This window comes from Trachurus trachurus, assembly GCF_905171665.1.
Source record: "Trachurus trachurus genome assembly, chromosome: 6".
Taxonomy (NCBI): domain Eukaryota; kingdom Metazoa; phylum Chordata; class Actinopteri; order Carangiformes; family Carangidae; genus Trachurus; species Trachurus trachurus.
Window position 1 is genome coordinate 30,457,017 of NC_139897.1, and position 25,397 is coordinate 30,482,413.

A 25,397-nucleotide genomic window follows, 5' to 3' on the forward strand; every position below is an offset into this window, starting at 1 on the left:
GATTGCTGTTATTTTAATTCCCCGCAGTCGTCGGGTCGGAAAGGAGGAGGAATAGCAGTTGTTTTTAAAAGTGACTTTAAAGCAGATATCAGCTTCACGGCCGTTTCGGCTAATGCTGCGTTCAAGGCAGGCTTTTGAAACCGTAAGTTACAGCTTCAAGTCACAACTACGACTTGGTAGCGTTCCAGGTAACCCGTAGCTCGTGTTTTTACCATCCTGTTGTCTGTGAAAGTTCCCTATAACGGCCACTCGTAACTTCCGACCCGTGAACTCGTACCAGATCGAACTGGTATGACTTCACAGGAAGGAAAAACACAAAGTACGAGTTTCTTTGAACGCACCATGAGTTAGCAGCCCCCGCCCTTGTCAGGCATCAATTGGTCCTCGTGCTACGTCACCACATTCACGCGCATCCCTTGGCTGCACACACAGCCCTTCATGCCGTTCTCTCTCCTCATTGGATAACACTTGTATCCCACAAGGAAAATTTTCTCCTCGGGTTACAGCAGAGCAGAATGACGGAGAGACTCGTGTTTAGGCTGAAATACTTCATGTAAGTGATTGCTGACGGAAAATAGGACTATTTAGGACTTATATTAACAAAAACATTCCACTGATATCTGCTTTAAATGCCGGCACATCTGCCTGCAGTCCTCCTTCAAAAGTTTTGAACTTTGCCTATTTGAACTGGGCCGCTCTCATGTCGTATTGTGTGCTGTCATTTATCGACCGCCCAAGTACAACAAGGACTTTATAAGTGACTTTTCTGAATTCCTGGCTGACATCCTACCTAAATATGATCGCGTTCTTATCATTGGTGATTTTAATATTCACACCTGCTGCCCAGATGAGCCGATCTCCAGGAACTTTTTAAATGTCATTGACTCTTTTAATTTAGTGCAGTCTGTGTGTGGTCCTACCCATGAACTCGGGCACACACTTGACTTAGTGCTCTCGCACGGCCTGGGTGTTTCCAACTTGGACATTTGTGACGCTGTTTTCTCGGATCACATGCCGATTTTATTTGACATCCCCTTTCAGTGTCCGGTTAAACCATCGCTCCCCCCCCCGACGCTGTCGCATGTTCAACTCCTCCACTCCAGCGCTGTTCTCCTCAACATTCACTGGTCTCCGTGAGCTAGAGGATAACTCCAAAGCCTCCGTGTGCTCGAACACTGAGGAGCTGGCAACGAGTTTTCATTCTACTTGTTTACAAACACTGGACATGATTGCTCCTTTGAAGAGCCGGCGCATCAAATCTGCGCCCGAGCCCTGGCTGAATGACGTCACTCGCGCTGCCAGACAAGAGTGCAGGAGAGCGGAGCGCAGGTGGAAAAAGGACATGCTGCATGTTTTCTATGGTATTTTTAAAGAGAGCCTGCTGTGCTATCAAAGGACCGTAAAAGCTGAGAAAAATAAATATCTCTCAGAAATAATTGCTTCTAATTGTAACAATCCCAGTGCTCTGTTCAAAACCATAAATACTGTCTTAGATACTCCCAAGTTTATTGGTTTTGATGCCTCCACTGAAATCTGTGAAAGATTCCTCCACTTCTTCACTGATAAAATTGTGTCTACAAGAGCTTGTATCTCTCAGCCCCCCTATGATCCTTCGATTCCTTTGCTCTGCTCATCTGTATTTTCTCAGTTTGAGCCGGTGTCCCTCTCCATTTTAAAGGACACAGTTAGTCATATGAAGCCCTCTGGTTCCCCTGCAGATGCCATCCCCCCTCGTCTGTTTAAAGAGGTACTTACGACAATAGGACCAAGCATTCTTGAGATTATTAATGAAAGTCTCTCCTCTGGTACAGTACCTGGGGTTTTTAAACATGCAGTAGTACGCCCTCTACTTAAAAAAACAGGCCTTGACCCCTCCCTCAGCTCCAACTTCAGGCCTATCTCCAATCTTTCATACGTTTCCAAAATTTTAGAGAAGGTTGTCTACAACCAGTTATTACCATTCTTAGAAGATAATGGCATCACTGAGCTATTCCAGTCAGGATTCAAAGCCCTCCATAGTACAGAGTCAGCACTTTTGAAGGTGTCAAATGATATACTTTTGTCAACAGACTCAGGAAAGTCTGTTGTCCTAGTGCTTTTAGATTTGTCTGCTGCATTTGACACTGTTGACCACAGCATTTTAATCTCTCGCCTCGAGCATTGCGTGGGCATTAAGGGTGTCGCTCTTGACTGGTTCCGGTCTTACTTAACGGACAGAAGCTTTTGTGTAAAAATTGACAACTTTGTGTCTTCAACAGCTCCTCTTCCACATGGGGTCCCCCAGGGCTCAATCCTCGGCCCTCTTTTATTTGCTCTTTATTTACTCCCCCTTGGTTCTGTTTTTAGAAAACATAGTATTTTATTCCATTTTTATGCTGACGATTGCCAGATCTATGTTCCACTGGCACAAAGCGATGCTCACACTGTCCAACCACTCATTGACTGCCTTAACGACATCAAAGCCTGGCGCTCACTTAAATTTTTGAGTCTCAATGAGAATAAAACTGAAATAATGATGTTTGGACCAAGCTGTTATTCCCCCCCCAAAGTTGACCTCGGCCCTCTGTCACTGTATTTCAAAGACTGCGTCACTAATCTGGGGGTCAAGTTTGACTCTGATTTTAAATTTGAGAAACAGATCAGTGGTGTAGTACAGAAAAGTTTTTATCAATTACGTCAAATAGCGAAGGTGAAACCTATTTTATCAAGACCTGACTTGGAAAAATTAATCCATGCTTTTATTACAACTCGTCTTGACTACTGCAACTCTCTGTACATAGGGATCAGCCAGGCGTCTCTCGCCCGTCTGCAGCTTGTGCAGAACTCTGCTGCAGGGGCGGAGTGGGACACCAAAATCTACCGGGAAAATTCTGACCGCACCGGCCCACCATCGGACCAACCCCCCCCACACACACACACACCATTTACATATTTATGTACCGCTCACTGCTCAAACAGAGCTATGTGTCATTCCATTTGGCAAAATATATGAGTGCCAGAAGCAAAAGAAAAAAAAAAATGCGGGTGACACAACTTAATTGGGGGTCTGGGGGTCTTCCCCCATCATTTTTTTTATAAAGGCTACACAATTTCCCATATTCTGGTGCATTTTAACACATTGTTACTTTTATCTATAGCTAAAAAAAAAAAAAGAGTGAAAGAGCTGCAATTAGTGCCTCCCAAGCAGATTTAGCCTACTTAACACTGCTGACCATAACATTACATCCAGTCATGTTTACTCCTTTATTTCCCCCTCTCAACTACTCTACTCTGCAAATTGATTTTACTGACAGCGCGCTGCAAACGCCACGGTTTCGGGTCTTGTCCTACTCACCAACATGCTTCGGTGCCCATGGAGAAGACAGAGCAGGCTGCTACTGTGATGTGAGAGGTTCCGGCTCGTAACGGTACCGCGGTCCGCGTACCGACGCGCACTGGCCCACTTGCAGTAAAGCACGGACTGTGTTGTCTTGTTAAATTAATATAACTTGTAGAAAACGTAACACACGGGCAGGACTGATAAGGTTTGCTGGTTGGCTTCCGTGAGTCGATCTGTTTTTAGCCGTAGCCGCTAGTTTAATGATAACTTTCACAGTGATAGGCTGTAACGCTTACCGTTTCCCATGAGGCTTTGCACCATTCTACATTAGTTTAAGAACAAACAAACACATTAAATTGCTGGTTATTTTGTATTTTGTGGTCATGAAAGTTCTGTAACATCGAACAGAAATAATTAGATAAAGATAGGAGGCTAAACAAAAATCATTTAGTAGGCTGGATTGATGAGAGTCTGATTGACTATTGCAACCATGAGTGAGATGGAGAGAGACATGAAGGGGTACAAATAATGGGTGGACTTGCCTATTACACATAGAGGTAGAGTTTGGAGCTGATCATGGGAGCGTGCAATAAATGTTACTTTGAACTCGTGAGCACCACACGGCCACGCAGGGGAGCTTATTGGCCGCCGGCCGACCGGGAAATCTCCCGGTCCTCCCGATGGCCACTCCGCCCCTGCTCTGCTGCACGCCTGCTAACCCAGACGCGCAGGCGTGAGCACATCACTCCCATCCTGGCGTCCCTACACTGGCTCCCTGTGTATTACAGAATCAATTTTAAGCTTTTGTTATTTGTTTTTAAAAGCATAAACAACCTTGCTCCACCCTATCTAACCAATTTGCTTCAGCCTTACCGCCCACCCCGATCACTAAGATCAGCCGACCAGCTGTTGCTGACAGTCCCCAAAACAAGGCTGAAGCTCAGAGGTGACAGAGCATTTGCCGCTGCTGCACCCAAGCTCTGGAATGAGCTACCCCTGAATGTTAGACAGGCCTCCTCGCTTCCTGTTTTTAAATCTCTTTTAAAAACACACTTTTACTCCCGTGCTTTTAACTCATCTTAATTTTAATTTTTACTTGTCACTCCCTATAAAAGCACCTGCAGTGAGCTGGTCCATTTGTTTGTTTTTTAAAGTGATTCTGTGTTTATGTGCTTATGTCTTTTATCTTAATCTTTTATGTCCTAATGTAAAGCACTTTGGCTTCCCCTGTGGTTTTTTAAATGTGCTATATAAATAAAGTTGATTGATTGATTGATTGATTGATTTATCATTTGTGTTGTTGTTTCAGGATCCAGCAGCAGAGACCAGACTCTCATGAACCCAGCTGTCTGTCTTTAAAGAGCGACCGGTCAATGGGAAAGTTCATTAACTTCAAAGGAGGACGTGGATCAGCTCATCAGATGTAAGACAAAACTAAATTTCAAAGCTTTTGAGTTTCTGTTGAATGTTCTTCCGGTGGAGTCAAAAAGACTCAGACACACATTGTCCAGCTGCAGTAAAGAGTCCCTGCCTGAACATCCACATGTTAATATTCAGTGATTCTCACAGTGCAGCCCAGTAGCAACAGGAAATGTGTCAGCACCTTCGACTTAAAACAGGAAGTAACCACTGGGTTAAAATCATCTTTTCATTTGCTCTAAATGTTGATGGTCTTGTTTCCACCTGGTAGAAGGAACATGGTGATGTTGGCTGCATCAAGTCGCCTCCTGGTGGCAGCTTTGAGGTGTGCAACAGGGCGAGGGGCCGATCAGTGGTTTCTAGTGAGTTCAGAGTGACGTCAGACACAGAGAGCAGAGACAGAGGATCAGATCAGTTACAGGAGCTGACGCAGAATCTCAGCAGCTGCTTTTTACAGGAGCAGATGAACAAACGTCCATAAATACTGAGAGAGAGAACGAGCAAAACTCAGGTAAAGATAGAAACTTCAACTCATCTACAACAGTGGTTCTCTAAACCCCTAACACAAATTAGACCACGGTCCTCCAATGGACAAAATTATGAAGCAAACACCAGAAATACACAAATGTTTGTTCTGAGACTGAAGAACCTTAGGTTTTTATTCAATGTATGTTAAAATTGGGGCAAATGGCTTGAGATTAAAAAAGAATAGAGAAATACATAGTTTAAAAAAAACTTCTTAAAAAAATACATTTTCTCAAATTAGTTTCTCTAATTTCTCAGAAAACAAGATTGCAAATTCTAGAAAAAAGAAAACATTTTAAGGAAAAGCTGGCGACCCACTCAATAACCACACTTTGAGAAACATTGATCTACAGAACAAAACAAAGAGATAAATGACATTTTCTGAGGTGAATAAATCATGATCGTTGTTTACGTGTTTTTTAGGGTTCATGTTTTTGTTGTGTTCTTTTTTGTTTTTGAAAATCTAAAACTATTTAACATCAGTTGTGTTGTTGTTTCAGGATCCAGCAGCAGAGGCCAGACTCTCCTGAACCCAGCTGTCTGTCTCTAAAGAGCGACAAGTCACATGACCGGTATATTAACTTTAAAGGAGGACGTGGATCAGCTGATCAGATGTAAGCTGTAACTAACAGTCATTCAGGTTATTGTAGAAATGAACCAGTTTGTACGACGTGTTGTTGGACCAGGTCTGAAATCAAAGTGTCTCTGTTGTGAACGTCCTCAGGGGACATATGAAGTCCATCTTGTATTATCTCTCTGTACTGATGTTCACTTGACACTGATTCCTCCACAGAGTGGACCAGGAGAGCTCAGAGGTTCCCAGTGGTCAGTCTGCCCAGCAGCATCAAACACACCTGGACTCCATGTTTATGGTGGGTACATGTCCAACAGCTGCTGTTACATCTGTTGTGTTCACAATCTTCTCCATGCTGCACTTTGACACCAGTGGATTGTCAGTCTGTCAGGTTTTAGTTTGATGCTGTCACTCATAGAGTTTCTGTTCCAGCTGCTGGAGGAGAACATGGTCACTTTTGTGAAGAACGAGCTGAAGAAGATCCACAAGCTTCTGAGTCCAGATTACCCAGAATGCTCAGGGAGTCAGAGGGAGGATGAGGAGGTGGTGGATGGTGAGGATGAAGAGCAGATGAGCATCAGAGAGGCGTTAGTGAAGATCACAGTGAAGCTCCTGAGGAGCAGGAAGCAGGAGGAGCTGGCTGAGCGTCTGCAGAGCAGTAAGAGGATTTCTGTAAAGATTCAACATGATGGAGAAATGAGACGTTCACTGATATCAACATATGGAGGGAAACATGTTAATATAGTCGTTATTTAGAAGATTTAACATGTTATATTTTCTTATTGGTCTGATTTCTTGTGTTTTTATTCAGAACATTTTGCTCCAGTTTGTCGACGTAAACTCAAATCTGCCCTGAAGAAGAAGTTCCAGTGTGTGTTTGAGGGGATCTCTAAAGCAGGAAACCAAACCCTTCTGAACCAGATCTACACAGAGCTCTACATCACTGAGGGAGGGGCTGGAGGGGTCAATGATGAACATGAGGTCAGACAGATTGAAACAGCTTCAAGGAAACCAGACAGACCAGAAACAACCATCAGACAAGAAGACATCTTTAAAGCCCCACCCGGAAGAGACCGACCAATCAGAACAGTGATGACAAAGGGAGTGGCTGGCATTGGGAAAACAGTCTTAACACAGAAGTTCACTCTGGACTGGGCTGAAGACAAAACCAACCAGGACATACACTTCACATTTCCCTTCAACTTCAGAGAGCTGAATGTGCTGAAAGAGAAAAAGTTCAGCTTGGTGGAACTTGTCCATCACTTCTTCTCTGAAACCAAACAAGGAATCTGCAGCTTTGATCAGTTCCAGGTCATCTTCATCTTTGACGGTCTGGACGAGTGTCGACTTCCTCTGGACTTCTACAACACTGAGATCCTGACTGATGTGACAGAGTCCACCTCAGTGGACGTGCTGCTGACCAACCTCATCAGGGGGAAACTGCTTCCCTCTGCTCGCCTCTGGATAACCACACGACCTGCAGCAGCCAATCAGATCCCTGATGATTGTGTTGACATGGTGACAGAGGTCAGAGGGTTCACTGACCCACAGAAGGAGGAGTACTTCAGGAAGAGGTTCAGAGGTAAGAAGCAGGCCGGAGAGATCATCTCCCACATCAAGACCTCACGAAGCCTCCACATCATGTGCCACATCCCAGTCTTCTGCTGGATCACTGCTACAGTTCTGGAGGAGCTGTTGAAGACCAGAGAGGGAGGAGAGCTGCCAAAGACCCTGACTGAGATGTACATTCACTTCCTGGTGGTTTATCTAAAACTGAAGAAGGTCAAGTATGATGGAGGAGCTGAGACAGATCCACATTGGAGTCCAGAGAGCAGGAAGATGATTGAGTCTCTGGGAAAACTGGCTTTTGAGCAGCTGCAGAAGGGAAACCTGATCTTCTATGAATCAGACGTGACAGAGTGTGGCATCGATATCAGAGCAGCCTCAGTGTACTCAGGAGTGTTCACACAGATCTTTAAAGAGGAGAGAGGCCTGTACCAGGACAAGGTGTTCTGCTTCGTCCATCTGAGTGTTCAGGAGTTTCTGGCTGCTCTTCATGTCCATCTGACCTTCATCAACTCTGGACTCAACCTGATGTCACAACAACAAACAACATCTCGGTGGTCTGAAGTGTTTAGAGACACATCTACATCTTTCTACCAGAGCGCTGTGGACGAGGCCTTACAGAGTCCAAATGGACACCTGGACTTGTTCCTCCGCTTCCTCCTGGGTCTTTCACTGAAGACCAATCAGACTCTCCTAGGAGGTCTGATGACTCAGACAGGAAGTGACTCACGGCCCTGTAAGAAAGCAGTTCAGTACATCAAGAAGAAGATTAAAGAGACTCCCTCTGCAGAGAAAAGCATCAACCTGTTCCACTGTCTGAATGAACTAAATGATCGTTCTCTAGTGGAGGAGATCCAACAGTCCCTGAGATCAGGACGTCTCTCCACAGATAAACTGTCTCCTGCTCAGTGGTCGGCTCTGGTCTTCATCTTACTGTCATCAGGAAAAGATCTGGACGTGTTTTACCTGAATAAATACTCTGCTTCAGAGGAGGCTCTTCTGAGGCTGCTGCCAGTGGTCAAAGCCTCCAACAAAGCTCTGTAAGTGTAGAGATAGTTGGATTTATTTACTTTCTTGGCCAGGCAATGCTTGTAAAAGAGATTTTTTTTATCTCAAGCAATTTGCCTGGTAAAATAAAAATAATACATGTATTCATCATAATAACAGGACAGAAAATAAATCCCTTTCTTCTTTAATTCATCATGATCATCTCCTCAGACTGAGCAGCTGTAGCCTCTCAGAGAGAAGCTGTGGAGCTCTGTCCTCAGTCCTCAGCTCCCAGTCCTCTAGTCTGAGACACCTGGACCTGAGTAACAACAACCTGCAGGACTCAGGAGTGAAGCTGCTGTCTGGTGGACTGGAGAGTCCACACTGTAGACTGGAGACTCTCAGGTGAGGATCCATCCAGCTGTTTATGTGATGACACTTGAACACATCACCAGGTGTTGACAGTGGTTTCCTGTGTGTTGTTGTGTGTGTTCAGTCTGTCAGGATGTCTGGTCACAGAGGAAGGCTGTGCTTCTCTGGTCTCAGCTCTGAGCTCCAACCCCTCCCATCTGAGAGAGCTGGACCTGAGCTACAATCATCCAGGAGCCTCAGGAGTGAAGCTGCTGTCTGCTGGACTGGAGGATCCAGACTGGAGACTGGAGACTCTCAGGTATGGAGAGGCTGCTGCAGCCACACACACACTGTCTGATAGAGGAGGAGGAGCTGGAACATTTTCTATGACCCCATTCACACCTGATCACACCTGGTATTAACATCTGTCTCAGGTGATTAATGCATTGATGACATCATTATCACATATTTAAAAACACTAATGTCGAGCACTACTGTACCGTTTTATTTATAGCCCCTTTTAAACTCTATTTTTTATACTTGTCTGATTTGCACTACACTGTATAATGTTATAATTGTATCATGCTGTATTACTTAGTTCTCTATGACAGATTGCTGTCCACACACTTGCATTTACTTGAATGTACTATTATTATTATTGTTTTGATTTTCATTTACTTGAATGTATTATTGTTATTATTGTTTGATCTTCCCTTAAGGACCGTGCCTAATAACATCCGGCAGGGGGACTAGCAATGTAAATCAGCCTAAGGCTGCAATTGGGTACAGCCGCACCCCCTTGGAGGGAGTGCTGAATGTTGTACATTGTCCTCCATAGCAAATAAATAAATTGAAATTAAAAATTTAAAAAACAGTTTTTCTCAAAGGGCTTTACATGGCATCATAACAACATCCTCTGCCCTTAGACCCTCACACTGACTGAGGATAAACTCCATAGATCCCCTTTTACAGTAACAGGGAAAAATTGGAGAACCTCAGGGTGAGCAACAGTAGATGTTGTTACAGATGTAGTATGGAAAAGTATACTAATATGTTCAACTCTCCTAATTTACTTTACTCAGGTAAGTGTCCGGAATAAACAGGACGACAGAGAGATGTGTCGATAAATAAGTTACAATTTTTATTAACAATGATCTAAGACACAGAGTAAAAAGAGTATCAGGGCAATATAGAATGATTTCATTTGGGGCTGGTAATGGTGGACCCAGTAACTTCAAGCAACCAGACCAGATTACAGGACAAGGTATTTAGGGACCAAAACACCACACTTCTATAAGGTTACTAAAATATGGTACCAAATGCACATCACACACATGCTCAAATTACACAAGAATAAGGTGCTTAGACACTTAGAATCACAGCAAAAAGGTGCCCCAAACAGGCCTATGTGTCTGGTCTGAAGCAGCTGCTTACTGAGGAATAGGTTACTCAGCACCCAATAAAAGGGTGGAATATGCCCTTGTTTCTTAAATAAAGCAAAAAATAGAAAACAAATAAAGAAACATAAACCCACTAGGAAATCAATAAATCACAGAAACAAAGGCCCGCCCTAACAAACTCATGTGGGGAGAAAAACAGCGACAGTCCTGTCTAATGAACAATTCCTGTAAGCATAAAACACATTTCTTATTTACACTCATAAACAAAAGGCACGCTCCTAAAATTATTTATACATGTATATATTCTGTACCTTTAAATCAGTGAGACGATGCCCAATGAGCAGCACGTCCGCCGACTGGCCGAAACTAATTACAAGAAAAAACATATTACACTCTACGTTCATGAATGAATTTGCATAAACCCTCATACAACATTGTATAAGACTCACATACAACTCTGTACTTTTGAGGACCCGTGTCCCTGGGTTTGAGCCACAATTGTCCAGATTCTGAAGGAATCAACACAGTAAACAGACAATTACCCTGCCGTACGGCATGCGCATAAACAGTGATTAATTATTAACTACATTTGTCAATATAAGTTTGTATACCTGATTTTTTAAATTCAGCGGCTACTGAGCAAAGCCTGGCGTCCCCTCACGTTGGCCGCGTTAGTGTGTTCAGTAGCAATGACCCGGCAGAGGAACAGAGAGAGCGGAACCTGTTACCTGCCTACCTAAATAACAGGGAGAGCCGGTCAGCTCGATGGGAGGACTGGGTGGTAGACTGGTCCATGGGGAGGGAGGGGAGGCCGGTCTAACAGCAGGGGAAAGGGTGGGAAGGGGGGGGCGATGGAGGCGGCGGCTGGTGCAGAGAGATGGAGCTCCGGTGGATCTGTGGAAACACAGAGAGAGTGCGAGACACCAAGGCCAAACTACAGGGTACAACAGAAAATGACAGTTCAAAAATATACTGAGGAGAGGAGAGGAGAGGAGAGGAGAGGGGAGGGGAGGGGAGAGGAGGAGAGGAGAGGAGAGGAGAGGAGAGGAGAGGAGAGGAGAGGAGAGGAGAGGAGAGGAGAGGAGAGGAGAGGGGAGGGGAGGGGAGAGGAGGGGAGGAGAGGAGAGGGGAGGGGAGAGGAGAGGAGAGGAGAGGAGAGGAGAGGAGAGGAGAGGAGAGGAGAGGAGAGGAGAGGAGAGGAGAGGGCTCTGTGTGACCAGATGTGTCCCCAGCAGTCTAAGCCTATAGCAGCGTAGCTATAAAATGGTTCAGAGCTACCTGAACCAGCCCTAACTAAAAGCCCTGTCATAAAGGAAGGTCTTAAGTCTAGACTTAAATGTAGTTAGAGTGTCTGCCTCTTTGACCCATGGAGAGAGCTGGTTCCACAGTAAAGGAGCCCGGTAACTGAAGGCTCTACCTCCCAGTCTGTTTTTAGAGATACTGGGAGTCCCTAACAGACCTGCGTTCTGGGAGCGGAGTGCTCTGGTAGGACAGTAAGGAATGATTAGTTCTTTCAGATAGGTTGGAGCTTTATCATTAAGAGCCTTATAAGTCAGCAGAAGGATTTTGAAGTCAATTCTAGATCCTACAGGAAGCCAGTGGAGAGAAGCTAAGGTGGGAGAGATGTGCTCTCTCTTCCTAACTCCTGTCAAAACTCTCGCTGCGGCATTCTGGACTAGCTGGAGACTCTTTAGAGAGTTTTTCGGACATCCTGACAGGAGAGAGTTGCAGTAGTCTAGCCTAGAAGTGATAAATGCATGCACTAGTTTCTCAGCATCACTCTGGGAGAGGATATTCCTAATCTTAGTGATACTGCGCAGTAGGGCTGCCCCCAAATAGTCGACCAAGCACTGGTCGACCAAAAAATCATTAGCTGACTAATCTAAGAATTTCATTGGTCGATTGGTCGCAGGAAAAAAAAAAAAAACATTTGGAGCCGTGTCTTGTCAAAATTAAGCCAACATCAATGACTGAACTGTATAGGAAAGGTTATGGGGCTTTTATTTTGAAGGGCCAGATACAGGAAGTCGTGACATGACACTTTTTTTTTTTTTTTTTACAAGGCACGGCAGTCTCTCTCGTATCACCGCTGTCACCATTAGCGGGTGCTGTCTGAGCCCCGGTCCCGTCCCACAGCACTCACCGGCGGCCAGTCTCAGTGTCACGGAGCGGATCCATGGCATGATGGTCCCCGCTGCAGTCAGAGACCCGCACCCATAGACATGTGTCTATGCCCGCACCGCTCCACGCCGCGGACCCCCACCCCCGCACCCCCGTCACACAGCCTGAGCTCAGTTACCCTCCTCATCTACTGTGTTTATTGGTGATAAACGGGCATTCTGCCGGTAATAACGGTGAAACCCGACCGGCTTGTTGTTGAATCTCGGACCCAACATGGCCGGAGTCACTGTTGCTGTTGCTGAATGTGACTAAAATTGAGTTTATTAACCAACCAACCAAAGAAGTGAGCTGACTGAGAGCACATAGCATAACAAAGCAGTGTGGCTACAGATCATGTTTGATCACGCGAGATTTCTGGGTTGGGGGACGAGATTCTAGTGTAAATCTTTGTGTGGTGTGCTCACAGTGTCTCACTCTTGGATTTATTATAATACATCCATGGTCTCACTTTACCCCGCAGCATTTGTCTCACTTTACCCCAACACCCCCATTTTAAAAAAACGACCTCTCTTAGAAATTCAGGCTAATTTTCAGCCAGCATCATCACATGGTTTTATGTGTTGGTAGTTCATCATCATGTATCATATACGTTTTTCTACCTGAATCAATTTGCTTTGGCACAACAGTTGATTAAGTTGACAGCAATAAAATTTACTTTTACATGCAAAAATAACATTTTTGTGAAAAAAACATGCTTTCCACAACATCATGAGGTCCTCTCCTTCATGGCCATGGGGAAAAGGAAGGGGCTTGAAAACATAATGGTCAGATGACCATAAATGTGTTCTGTTTTCTAGATACAGGAGGTGTCTCACATTACCCCACTCTCCCCTAAGAAGGTACAGGCTCTGAAATGAACTTAAATGTAAAAGGGGGCTTCTTTGCTCTGCCCCCCCCCAGACTCTAGGACCAGCCCTGCTACCCATAACGTTTTTTACAGTCAGGAGTCTTCATATTCCTGCTCTGTGTGCACATTGTTGGACTTTCCTTCAGTAGAGGATTTTGATGAGCAGACATTAAGTACAGCATCTTACTGGGAGTGACACTGAGTCACACACCTAAGGGGAAAAAAATAGTTTTCTATCGCTTGGTTGGTTGAAACAAGTAGCCTAACGAGCCTGTTTTGACAACGTAAGGAGTAGCTTATTTTGTTTAATTTTGGAATCCAGCCGTGGGATTTGGTCCGTGGTCTATCCGGGAGAGTCTCACACACACACACACACACACACACACACACACACACACACACATACTAGTCGGAATCCGTTGTTGCGACGGAACTTTAATCCCAGCAAATGCCGCTATTGGGCTTCATCGTGATGCAGCTGTGTATGCTGCCAGTCACACACACGCAGAGAGAGAGAAAGAGGGAGAGAGACGCTCGCTCCCTCTCGTTTATGCTACATGATCAATTAGGCTATTATACACAATTGTGATACAGGCAGTCTTATTTTACTGTCTGCATGCGTGGATGCAGCAGGGAAACCCTGCTGTATGTATAATGCGATCGGATCACGATACTTCAAATAAAAATCGTTTTTTGTTTCTTTATCATATCGGCCCGATCCGATCAGTTGCCAATCGATTGGCACCATCTCTAGTAATAATCAGTGTTTGTGGCTGAATGTGTGTGTGATCAAACAGCTGTTTTCAGACTGTGTGTGTGCTGCTCAAACACGTCTGACTCCAGATCAGATGAAGCCACAAAGTGGCTCCTTAATGAAAGTCTCCAGCAGCTGGAGCTTCACTTCCTGTCGGAGTCCATGTGCTCTGAGCTGAGCCTGGTTCTCTCTGCTCTACAGTTTCTCTGCTTCCTCTGGACTCTGACTTCAAGTCCAGTAAAAATGTGTGGACAGGTTTGATGGAGCTCAGGACTGGTCCTGAGGACGGCTGCTTTGTTCCACATGATGTGACTGATCTCAGTGAGTCAGTGTGTTGCAGCTGATCTGTGTGAAGAGCAGAGAAGAACAGAGTCATTGATCATGAGATCCTGATCCGTCCTGTCACTGTGATCAGATGGTTTCTATTAGAGCTCCTTCATCCACTCACTGCTGCTGTGGCTCCTGTGGAAACCTGCTCACAGCCTCATTCTTCAGCTTCCTGGGGAGTTTTCTTCAAACTAACACAAGTTGTGTTCACACTCAGTGTTTCTCACTAAACTCACTGTTTCACTGAGCTCTAACAAACGTGTTGAGTGTGTTTCCTTCCTCATCAAACACTGAAACCATCCACTGTTCACAGCTGCACTCCTCTTCTTCTTCTTCTTCTTCACCTGTTGTGTCTTCATCTTATTTGCTGTGACGTGTGTTTGTGCAGCTTGAGAGTCAGAGAGTGAAAGTGTGTGTCTGACACTGAAGTGACATCACATGGAGAAAACACATGATGAAGTGTTTCCTCCTCGTCTCCTCCTGCTCTGTATCATCACTAGATAAAGACTCCAGCTCCTTCTTCTCTGTGCTCAGTGTTCATCCATACATACCAGCCTCCATGTGAACACAGTGATAAAACAGTGTGTGTGTGAGAGCCATGTAATGTCCATGTGTGCATGCTGACAGAGAACGTGCTGCTCTGACCCCCCTCCTCCTTTCAGGGTGGAGCCTGCTGGAGTCCAGTGTTTGTCACCAGGTCTGAGGAAGAGCAAGTGTAAGTGTGTTTTTACTTTATTTTTACTTACTTATTTAAAAAAAACTGTTAAAAATAACATGATTCAGAAATATGACCTGGTGTAAATGTAATAAAACCACACGTAAAGGTGTATACACACACATGTGCATAGGTGTCTGCGTGTGTACATGTATGTGTGAACATTTTTGTTTGTATGGATTTATATACAGATATTGGTGTTTATGTATTTATGTGTAAATGTGCGCATGTGATAGTAAATGTATATATGTGTCTATACTGCATGTAGCATGTCAACACTTAATAGAAATGTATTAAGATGATGAGTAGCTGGGCTGCAGCCGCTCAATTTATTTTATGTCACTTTTGTTGTAAACGTTGTTTGTTGATGTTTTTCTTCTTCTTCTTCCATTTCTTCTTTGCTTGGATGTAGGTACTATCTAATTTGTGAATTAATTCTTTGTAACAAGGGGTAGACAATATAAGTTTGCTTCTTTCTGCCCCCTTTCATTCAAGAGTTACAGTATTGTCATTGTTTATTTTATTTTTTGTTTTTATGCTCGATAAATGAATGAAATAAATAAATAAACTAAACTAAACTAACTAAACTTTGAGCAGCACATTCAACCATCTTCACACTGTCACATCACTGACGTCATGAGTCTTCATCAAACTGTCAATAACTGATCACATGATCAATAACTGCAGCTGTGTCTTGTTCTCTCCATCAGATTCCTGTCGACTCACAATCGACACAAACACAGTGAACACAAACATCAAACTGTCTGACAACAACAGGAAGGCGACATGGGTGGAGGAGCATCAGTCATATCCTGATCATCCAGACAGATTTGACCTGTTGCCTCAGCTGCTGTGTTCAACTGGTCTGACTGGTCGCTGCTACTGGGAGGTCGAGTGGAGAGGAGAGGTTTATATATCAGTGAGTTACAGAGGAATCAGCAGGAAAGGAGACAGTGATGACTGTTTGTTTGGATGGAACGATCAGTCCTGGAGTCTGAGCTGCTTTAATGGTCGTTACTACGTCAGGCACAATAACAGAGAGACAATGACAGACGTCACCACCTCCTCCTCCTCTTCCTCCTCCTCCTCCTCCTCTGTCTCTAACAGAGTAGCAGTGTATGTGGACTGTCCTGCTGGCTCTCTGTCCTTCTACAGAGTCTCCTCTGACTCACTGATCCACCTCTACACCTTCAACACCACCTTCACTCAACCTCTGTATCCTGGGTTTGGACTCCCATGGTCCAGTTCTGGTTCCTCAGTGTCTCTGTGTTGAGTGAATCAGAGTCTCCTCCTGTCACAGAAACCTTCTCACTGTTGAACAGACAGTTCAGTCTCTACATGTCTGTCTCTGTCTCTCACTCACGTTTTCACATTCATGGATTAAATCAGTTGATTAAAAAAAAGAAATTTCTCAATGATTCTTGTAAACTTCTTCCTCTTCCTTTAAAGATGGATGATTCATGTTGAACTTTACAGGCTGTTTGTGAGCTGGTCACAGGTAAACAGACACAACAATAAACACAACTGGAAACAAACATAATGTTGTAGAGACGCTGAATATAATGAATTACATGTGATTTCTTTTTCTTTGTGGTTTTACTGAATCATTACTGCATTTCCTGCTGATGAGCTACTAATCCTACCAGCTAATGATTTTTTCTGTTAACATGCCACTGAGATAATTATTAAACTGTATTCATCTCTGTCCTGTAAATAATCTGATGTAAAATAATTAAGAAATATATATTGCTTATATATTGCTTTTATAAAACAGTTACCAATAAAGACAATATGAAAGAGGAATACGCAATCAATTTCATGTAGTTTTTATTCACCCAGAAATATTATCTAATCAAACAGACCCACTGTGAAAAAAATAGTCCCATCTCTCAGGACGTTAACTCCAAGTTAGCTCTGCATGTCGTCTTTTCCTCCTCTATTTGTAATAATGTGACGATGTGTGGCTGGTTGCTAGTTTGCTGGTGGGAGGTAAAGCTAGAGGAGGACGCCACAAAATACATGTGCTGGTAGGATTTATCTGATCTGAAAACTGATCTCAGGCACATTTGGTCTTTACATTGATTAAAGGAAAAGGTTAATCTACCTCTTTATTTTGGCATTCCCACATAGGCTGTATGAACATATCACACCACCTCTTATCATTAATACAAAGTGACATGTAAAAAAATCCTCATGTGGGCAGAGATCTTAAAGACCCACTCCCGTGAAAATCGTGTTTTTTGAGCTTTTCACATGTTCCTGTGGCATTTTTCTTGTGTTAGAGGACATATCAGCAGAAAAGGAAGTGCAAAATTGCATTTCTGAGTTTTTCTGCCTTCAAATTGCTGTGAACCAATGGCAAAAGCAAACTGGCAGTTTCAGGGAGACTGGAGCTGATGTGTCACAGCTCCAGGGGAGGGCACTAGTGCTACAAGCTCCCGCTCTGCATCTGGCTCAGAGGTGAAAGGCTTGGCAGCTCGGTGTAGCTGTCAAGGTATAACAGGTATAGCTCACTAGGTAGAGCAGCTTGCACTGTGAGCAAGGGCTATGTTCCAGTCTGGGCTCAAATCCCAGTGTGGAGTTTTACGCTAAACGCGCTGAATCTGTAATTGTACAATGTCCAGCTGTCAGCAAGCGGGGGGTGGGATGCGAGGAGGTGGCTGGGCGGGTGCAAAGCAGCGCAGTCTCCGCCCACCCTCCAGAGGTGCATTGCTAATATGCATTGCTAATGAGCTGGTTTTAAAATGACCGAAAAGGGTCGCGGGAGTGGGACTTTAACCCCCTCAATGTTTAACCCAAAGTTACGCCTATGATGCCCCCTGCTGGTCAAAACAAGACACCACACCAACAGAAAATTTAATATTTTATTCATGTATAAAATACATAATCTCTAATCTCTCTGCAACAAATGACAGAAACAAATGTAACAGTTTGGGTTTAACCATCTGTGTGTGACGACCTTCACACTAAAACATCGAAAATAATAGTAAATTGTTTTATTTTCCTAAAGTTTTAAAGGGATAGTAGTATTTTTTTAAAAGTGGGGTTGTATGATCTACAAATAGCCCCTAAGTACTTTAATTGCAGTAGAAGACTCTCTGCACTCCTCCCGTTAGCAACGCCAGCCCATAGCCCTGCCCAGAGATTTACAACATACAGTGTTGTGAACAGACCCAAAGAAACGGCCTATTTTCACGGCCTAAAAGAGGTTTTCCCTGAAAAAAAATACACAGTTTCATCGTTAGCTATTATATAATTTTTTCCAGCCCTTCAAAATGCAGGAAAAACGCAGTTTTTATTTGGACCTAACCAACACACAAATCCCTCTCCGCCCAGGGTTAGTGCCCGCCGATCAGCAGTTGGTAAGGTCCAAATAAAAACTGTGTTTTTCCAGCAGTTTGAAGGGCTGGAGAAAAATATTATAGCGAACAACTCAACTGTGTATTTTTTTTTCCAGGTAAAACCTCTTTTAGGCCGCGAAAATAGGCCGTTTCTTGTATGTTGTAAATCTCTGGGCAGGGCTATTATGGGCTGGCGTTGCTAACGGGAGTAGTGCAGAGAGTCTTCTACTGCAGTTAAAGTACTTGGGGGCTATTTGTAGATCATACAACCCCACTTTAAAAAATGATACTATCCCTTTAACCTAAAATCTTCTGAGTTCAGAGTTAATTCTCTCTTAAACCAAACACCGATCATAACCTGATCAGACCTGAACTCATCAATAGCCCAATCACCAATCAATAGACGAACAGTGAAAGTGAATCAGAGTCAAACAGCATTGAGTTCAGACGTGAGGTCATCGATCAGTGACCTCATCATGAACAATAAACAGAAACTCTGAGGTTGAACCTTTGACCTTCAGTCAGACTGACGATCTGAACTTTCTCTTAAAGACACAGTGAACGTTTCTTTGTGAGGTCATGCGACGTTGTGATGTCATCACTCCTCCAGGCTGCCGTCGCTGAGCAGGAAATGAGGTCTGACCAGCGACAGCATGGGGCCCCTCGGGGCCCCGGCCAGACAGTACGCCTCGTCCGGCCCGACGCCCCGAGACCGCAGCGTCCTCAGCGCGGCGCAGCAGCTCTCTCTGCCGCCGCGCGCCGTCACCATGACGAAGCTGAGCGGGCTGTCGACCATGCCGAACCTCCGCCGCATCTCACCGAGCCGAGCCGACAAACTCTGCAAAAGGAGAGAGACAGTGAACGCATCCTCCAGGTCAGAGCAGAGGACGACCAGGCAAGGCCGTTTTATTTGTATCGCCCGTTTTTACAAACAGTTTGTCTCAAAGGGCTTCACATCCCATCATAACAACATCCTCTGCCCTTTGACCCTCACATCCACTGAGGAAAAACTCCATGGAAAACCCTTTTAAAGGACAATTCCAGGCGAGTTCAACTCTGGGGTGTATGTTCCTAACATTTTAGGTCTAAAAGAAGGAATGTGAAGATTTTCAGTTTAGTTGCTCCTGTTTTGTGGTAGTTGTGTCTGTCCCCGCATCGCCACGGCAACAATGAATGGGAGAAGATGCAAGTTCTGCTGTTTAGGCTGTTTACATCCCTCAAAGTCGGGATTTTTTTCCACGGACAGCGTCAGATGGCGACTCAAACATGCACCGAGAAGTTTATTTACTTCAAGCAAGCCCACATGTATGTAAAACTCGATCTAATTAAAAGTCTCCTGGAGTCTCGCGCGAGACCCAAGTTGATGCGCTCGGTGTGTTCAGGTGCAGTTGGAAAGCTCCCGTTTGTGTCATAAACACAGGAACACAACTCTTGACTTGCTTCAAGTGTACATTTCTTTCCACAGACAGCATCAGGTGGCCAGGGGTGGAGCAGTGATTTTAAATGTGGGGGTGTTCCAAAGAACGGAAATTGAATTTCAATTTTAATCACAAAATACAATTTTTAATCACTATCACGGAGTTATCATGGTGGATTTACCTATGCTACGACGTTCCTGAAAAAAAACTCTGCACTTCATGGCTGGATTGAAAACTCTCTCAAAAAGATATAATTGCCCTGAGCCCACCTTAGATCACCAAAAGAGTAAGCTTCCAATCAGGGTCCCAAACTAACTTTTTCAGGCTGGTAAGTTAATTTTTTTACCAGCCAGGCAGATAATTTACCAGCCAGCCAAGTAAAAATTGCGTTTAAGTGCTGTATATTGCTATCAGTATTATTTAACGTGTCATTTGGGTCTTATATGCGATTCTCAATCAATATTTTAGTAGTAGCCTATGCACTAATACTAGCAATTAGGGGTGGGCATAGCATCTGGAATTTGTATTTGTTGAGGGGGGGAGGAGTATTTCTATTTGTATTTGTGTTCGAGTAAAATAAGTAAGTAAAAAAAGAGTAATTTCTTTTTTTCAATTAGGCCTACTAGACATTTAGGGCGACGCCATCTGAATTCCAGGCGACCCCACATGGGGTCCTGATCCCAAGGTTGAAAAACACTGCTCTCCTGTCTTTCCTGTCTGCTCTCAGAGTGTGTGTGTGTGTGTGTGTGTGGGGGGGGGTAATGTAGTGTTGATTCTCAATCTCTCTCTCACAGAGAGCACACAAACAAACAGGCACGCACGCACACACATGTTCTCAGCGGTGAGGTCCGACCAGAGCGATTGACATGTGTCCAATCAGACGCGCGGGTTCGGAGTCTGGACCGAGAATTAAAAGTTGGACCGCGCTGGTCCGTGCTTCAGCACCGTGTGTCGGGCCGCGTCTGGGTTTAATTAATACGGGGATAAACAGTCAGCGCCGCGGTCACCGGAGCTGATCACTGCGGACAGCGGTCTGTGATTGGGTGAATGTCCGTTCAATTCGACCACTGCCTTTTCATGCAGCGTAAGGAGGCTGAGGATGAGGTGCGCTCCATTTTTGTATGCTGGTGCACAGCGAGGGGTGGGAACACGGGTTTACCATTGGAAAATGTGGGGGGGGGGGGGGGGGGGGATGAAATTATTTTTGCTATAAAAGTGGGGGTGTCGAAACACCCCATCCCCCACGGGTGCGACGCCCATGCAGGTGGCTACTCAAACATGCGCTGATAAGTTATTTTTACTTGAGTTTTACAAACATGTCGGCTTGCTTGAAGTAAATAAACTTCTCGGTGCATGTTTGAGTCGCCATCTGACGCTGTCTGTGGAAAAAAATTACAGCTTTGAGGGATGTAAACAGCCTAAGCAGCGGAACTTACATCCGCTCCCATTCATTGCTGCCGTGGCGATGCGGGGACAGACACAACTACCACAAAACAGGAGCAATTAAACTGAAAATCTTCACATTCCTTCTGTTAGACCTAAAATGATAGGAACATACACCCCCGAGTTGAATTCACCTGGAATTGTCCTTTAAAAGGGAAAAACTGGAGAAACCTCAGAGTGAGCAACAGAGGAGGGATCCCTCCCCCAGGACAGGCAGTAGATGTCGTATACAGACAAGTTTATACTGTATACAAACAGTTTATAACATGGAATATGGGAAAGGTTAACAAGAGATGATGAAAGAGGCAGCTGGCGGCGGCGGCGAGTAGCTACCTGAGCGGCCCGTTGACACGCCGACGCCGGGCTGACGTCGGGCTGGACGACGGCGTCGCCACAGAATAAAACTCTGAGCTGCTCAGACGAACAGGAAGCCGTCTGCTGGTCCAACAGCGCCGAGAGGACGCCTGGACCGAGGACAAGGAGGATTCACCTTCTGACACCACACTCACCAATACACCGTCAATACATGATTAGAGCTGCAACAATGAATCAACTAATCAAACAATAATTGATTATTAAATTAATCATCAACTATTTTGATAATCAAATAATCGGATGGGTAGTTTTTTTAAAGGGATAGTTCAACATTTTGGCAAATTGGCCCCCATTGCCATAATCCCTATAGTCATAGCAGTAGGTTCGTTACCTTTAATTGTCGGTGCAAGCTGTTTTTAGAACGGCGGAGCAGAGCCGTGAGCTGCTCAGAGCTACACTACGGAGGCTCATTATGGGATTTCTTGGTTTCCCTCATCAAACTCATCAAATACACAATCCAACAACTCCAAAACGCTCTGGTGGACAAGTTGTGACCTGCACATTCACCACGCTATGAGATAATAACAGACGTTATGAGACAGAGTTGTTTTAGAGGTAGACTGCTTGCTGAAAAACTGTCCCTGAAGGCAACGTGCATCCGCGGTTTTGCATTTGCCTCGAAAACAACTCCGCACTGACAATTAAAGGTAAAAAAAACCTACTGCTAATAAGGGATTATGGCAATGGGCCAATTTGCCAAAATGTTGAACTGTCCCTTTAAGAGAAAAAAAGTCCAAATTCTCTGATTTTAGCTTCTTAAATGTGAATATTTCTGGTTTATTTGTTCCTTTATGACAATAACAAACAATAAACTGAGTCTCTCTTTGGTTTGTGAAGAAAACAAGACATTTGAGGACGTCGTCTTGTGGTTTGGGAAACACTGATTTGGCATTTTTTAACATTTTATTGACCAAACAACTAATCGATTAATCGTTTAAAAGAATCAACAGATTAATCGATGACAAAAATAATCATTAGTTGCAGCCCTATACACGATCAATCCATTACCAATATGTTAGCAATGGAGGGGAACTTCATCATATTTTAAGTTTTAATCATCCTGCTGTGAAAACGTGGCGTCGTCGTGGTGACGTCGTCGTGGTGACGTGGTGGTGGTGAAGAAGAGACGAAGCCTCCTCACCTTTCTGCGACGCCTGCGACGCCTCGTCTCTGTCCGTCGTCAGGAACAGCTGCACGTTGTTGTCCAGCAAACAGTCGGTGAAATCCTCCTCAGCCGAGAAACAGAAGCTGCCGACGTCCAGACCTGCAGCAGAGCGACGGTGACCATGACGATGACGATGATGATGTCACAACAGGAAGTGAACACTGACCCGTCACTGATCGGATAAACTCTTAAAAAGTTAAATTACCGTAGCGTCTGGTGCTGCTGATGATGCGGGAGCTCTGCTGCTGCTGCTGCGCATCAGTGGTCACCATGACGACGTCAAACAGCAGCGTCTCCGTGGGATTCGCCTCCAGCAGACGCTGATTCACTCTCTGCAGAGCCTGATGGGAAACAAAGTCCAGCCCTTCATGTGTCGTCTTCAAAACAACAGCTCACACATTGTTCCCTCTGTTGTCGGGGACTATTTTCTGTGGCGGATTAATTCACATTTGGTGAAATTTAGGTGAGATTCGGTGAGATCAACTTCAGATACTGAGGAATTTTGGTTATTTATCTATTTATTGACTCATTATTTATTCGACTGTGATTGTTACAATGTGGTGGTGCTTATAACCTCCTGTTGTCCTACTGGGTCAAGGAAGGAAGGACGAAGGGAAAGATGGGAGGAAAGAAGGAAGGGAAAAATGAAAGAAAGATAGATGGAGAAAGGGAACAGATTGGGTCAATTGGGTCAAAAAGGAAGGAAGGAAGGAAGGAAGGAAGGAAGGAAGGAAGGAAGGAAGGAAGGAAGGAAGGAAGGAAGGAAGGAAGGAAGGAAGGAAGGAAGGAAAAGGGAAGGGGAAAGGGAAGGAAGGAAAAAAGATGGAGGGAGGGAACAGATTGAGTCAATTGGGTCAAAAAGGAAGGAAGAAATGAGGACGAAGGGAAAGAAGGAAGGGAAGAAGGAAGGAAGGGGAAAAGGAAGGAAAGAAAGATGGAGGGAGGGAACAGATTAGGTCAATTGGGTCAAAAAGGAAAGAAGAAGTAAGGACGAAGGGAAGGAAGGAAGGAAGGAAGGAAGGAAGGAAGGAAGGAAGGAAGGAAGGAAGGAAGGAAGGGAAAAAGGAAGGAAGGATGGAAAAAAAAGATGGAGGGAGGGAACAGATTAGGTCAAATAAGGGAGGAGATGGATGGATGAAGGGAAAGAAGGGAGGAAGGAAGGACGGAAAAATGAAAGAAAGATAGATGGAGGAAGGGAACAGATTGAGTCAATTGGGTCAAAAAGGAAGGAAGAAATGAGGACGAAGGGAAAGAAGGAAGGAGGGAAGGAAAAGGGAAGGGAAAAAGGAAGGAAGTAAAAAAAGATGGAGGGAGGGAACAGATTAGGTCAAAGAAGGGAGGAGATGGATGGATGAAGGGAAAGAAGGGAGGAAGGAAGGACGGAAAAAACGAAAGGAAAAAGGATTGTGGAAAGAAGGAAGGAAAGAAAGATGGAGGGAGGGAACAGATTGGTTCAATTTGAAACAGAAAGACAACAGGAGGGTTAAAATACATCATGTATAATAAATACTGTGGTATTTCAATAATAAAACTGTAACATTCCCAGAATAACTTTAATATTTTGAGATAATGTAGTTGTACTTTGAGAATAAAGTCGTAGCATTTTATGCTGAAAAAATATATTTTAAAAGGAGGAAGTTAAAATATCTGAGGAATAAAGTTGTATTTCTGGAGTCGTAACATTTCCTGAATAAAGTCACAATATTTTGGGAATAAATTCATAATTAAAGGATAAACAAAAGAAATGAAGGAATAAAATCACAGAATTTCAGAAATAATGTGGCTGTAATTAAAGGACAAAGTCGTAGTGTTTCAGGAATAATGTAGTTGTACTTTGTATTTTAAAGAGTTTTTTTTTTTCTTATAAAATATTTTTTTTAGGGAAAAAAATTGTAATATTTATAGTTGTAACATTTCTAGAATAAAATTAGTGGATACAAATATTCTGGAGATAAAATTGATTATCTATTCTTGTCAACAAAGTTCATATCTTGATACCACAGCTCACAAACCAATAATAATATTCATCATTTATGGACAAACTGAGGCGTCACCAGTACACGGTCTGTATGACGCTGCAGTTTCTCCGTCTCTAGTGAAAACTCTCTCTTATCTGTATGTAAAGAGAAGTGGAGGCTACTTGGTTATTACATGTGCTGCTCAGTGTTTTCCAGGTCTTGTCTATTTTTATGCGCTTGTCGTCTGTAATGAGAAACCTCAGACGACTCAGTGAAGGTTTAAATCGTTCACCTCCTGCTCCTCGGAGAAGCAGCTGACGCCTCACGTTCACATCGACGTGTCACTGAGTTTATATCATAGTTCAACCTGAAGGAGGAGGTGAAGAAGGTAGAGAGAGATAGATAGATAGATAGATAGATAGATAGATAGATAGATAGATAGATAGATAGATAGATAGATAGATAGATAGATAGATAGATAGATAGATAGATAGAATGATAGATAGATAGATAGATAGATAGATAGATAGATAGATAGATAGATAGATAGATAGATAGATAGAATGATAGATAGATAGATAGATAGATAGATAGATAGATAGATAGATAGATAGATAGATAGAATGATAGATAAATAGATAGATAGATAGATAGATAGATAGAATGATAGATAGATAGATAGATAGATAGATAGATAGATAGATAGATAGAATGATAGATAGATAGATAGAT

General features: G+C 43.8%; 2 protein-coding genes and 1 pseudogene across 3 annotated transcripts in view; 2 read left to right on the forward strand and 1 right to left on the reverse strand.

Annotated features, from left to right (window-relative positions):
- The window catches only part of LOC310987928, a 198,261-nt pseudogene that overhangs the window by 89,293 nt on the left and 83,571 nt on the right, over nucleotides 1–25,397 (forward strand). The window contains exon 5 of the transcript in view: nucleotides 8,887–9,060. The product of the transcript in view is annotated as an uncharacterized misc_RNA (transcript). The remainder of the gene's footprint in view (nucleotides 1–8,886; nucleotides 9,061–25,397) is intronic.
- LOC310987220 (neoverrucotoxin subunit alpha-like) lies at nucleotides 12,536–16,333 on the forward strand (the record flags this gene model as incomplete). Its single annotated transcript, XM_083973410.1, has 2 exons — nucleotides 12,536–12,566; nucleotides 15,676–16,333. The coding sequence occupies 2 exons, from the start codon at nucleotides 12,536–12,538 to the stop codon at nucleotides 16,236–16,238; spliced, it is 594 nt and encodes a 197-aa protein (XP_083829536.1). The 3' UTR covers nucleotides 16,239–16,333.
- LOC310987221 (cytosolic 5'-nucleotidase 1A-like) overlaps nucleotides 18,905–25,397 on the reverse strand; it is a gene marked incomplete at its 3' end in the record, with an annotated part of 10,487 nt that continues 3,994 nt past the window's right edge. Inside the window, exons 3-6 of the mRNA XM_083973411.1 lie at nucleotides 22,913–23,048; nucleotides 22,684–22,806; nucleotides 21,501–21,631; nucleotides 18,905–19,144 (exon numbers count right to left, since the gene is read on the reverse strand). Of these exons, the coding sequence (XP_083829537.1) occupies nucleotides 18,905–19,144; nucleotides 21,501–21,631; nucleotides 22,684–22,806; nucleotides 22,913–23,048 (630 nt within the window). The remainder of the gene's footprint in view (nucleotides 19,145–21,500; nucleotides 21,632–22,683; nucleotides 22,807–22,912; nucleotides 23,049–25,397) is intronic.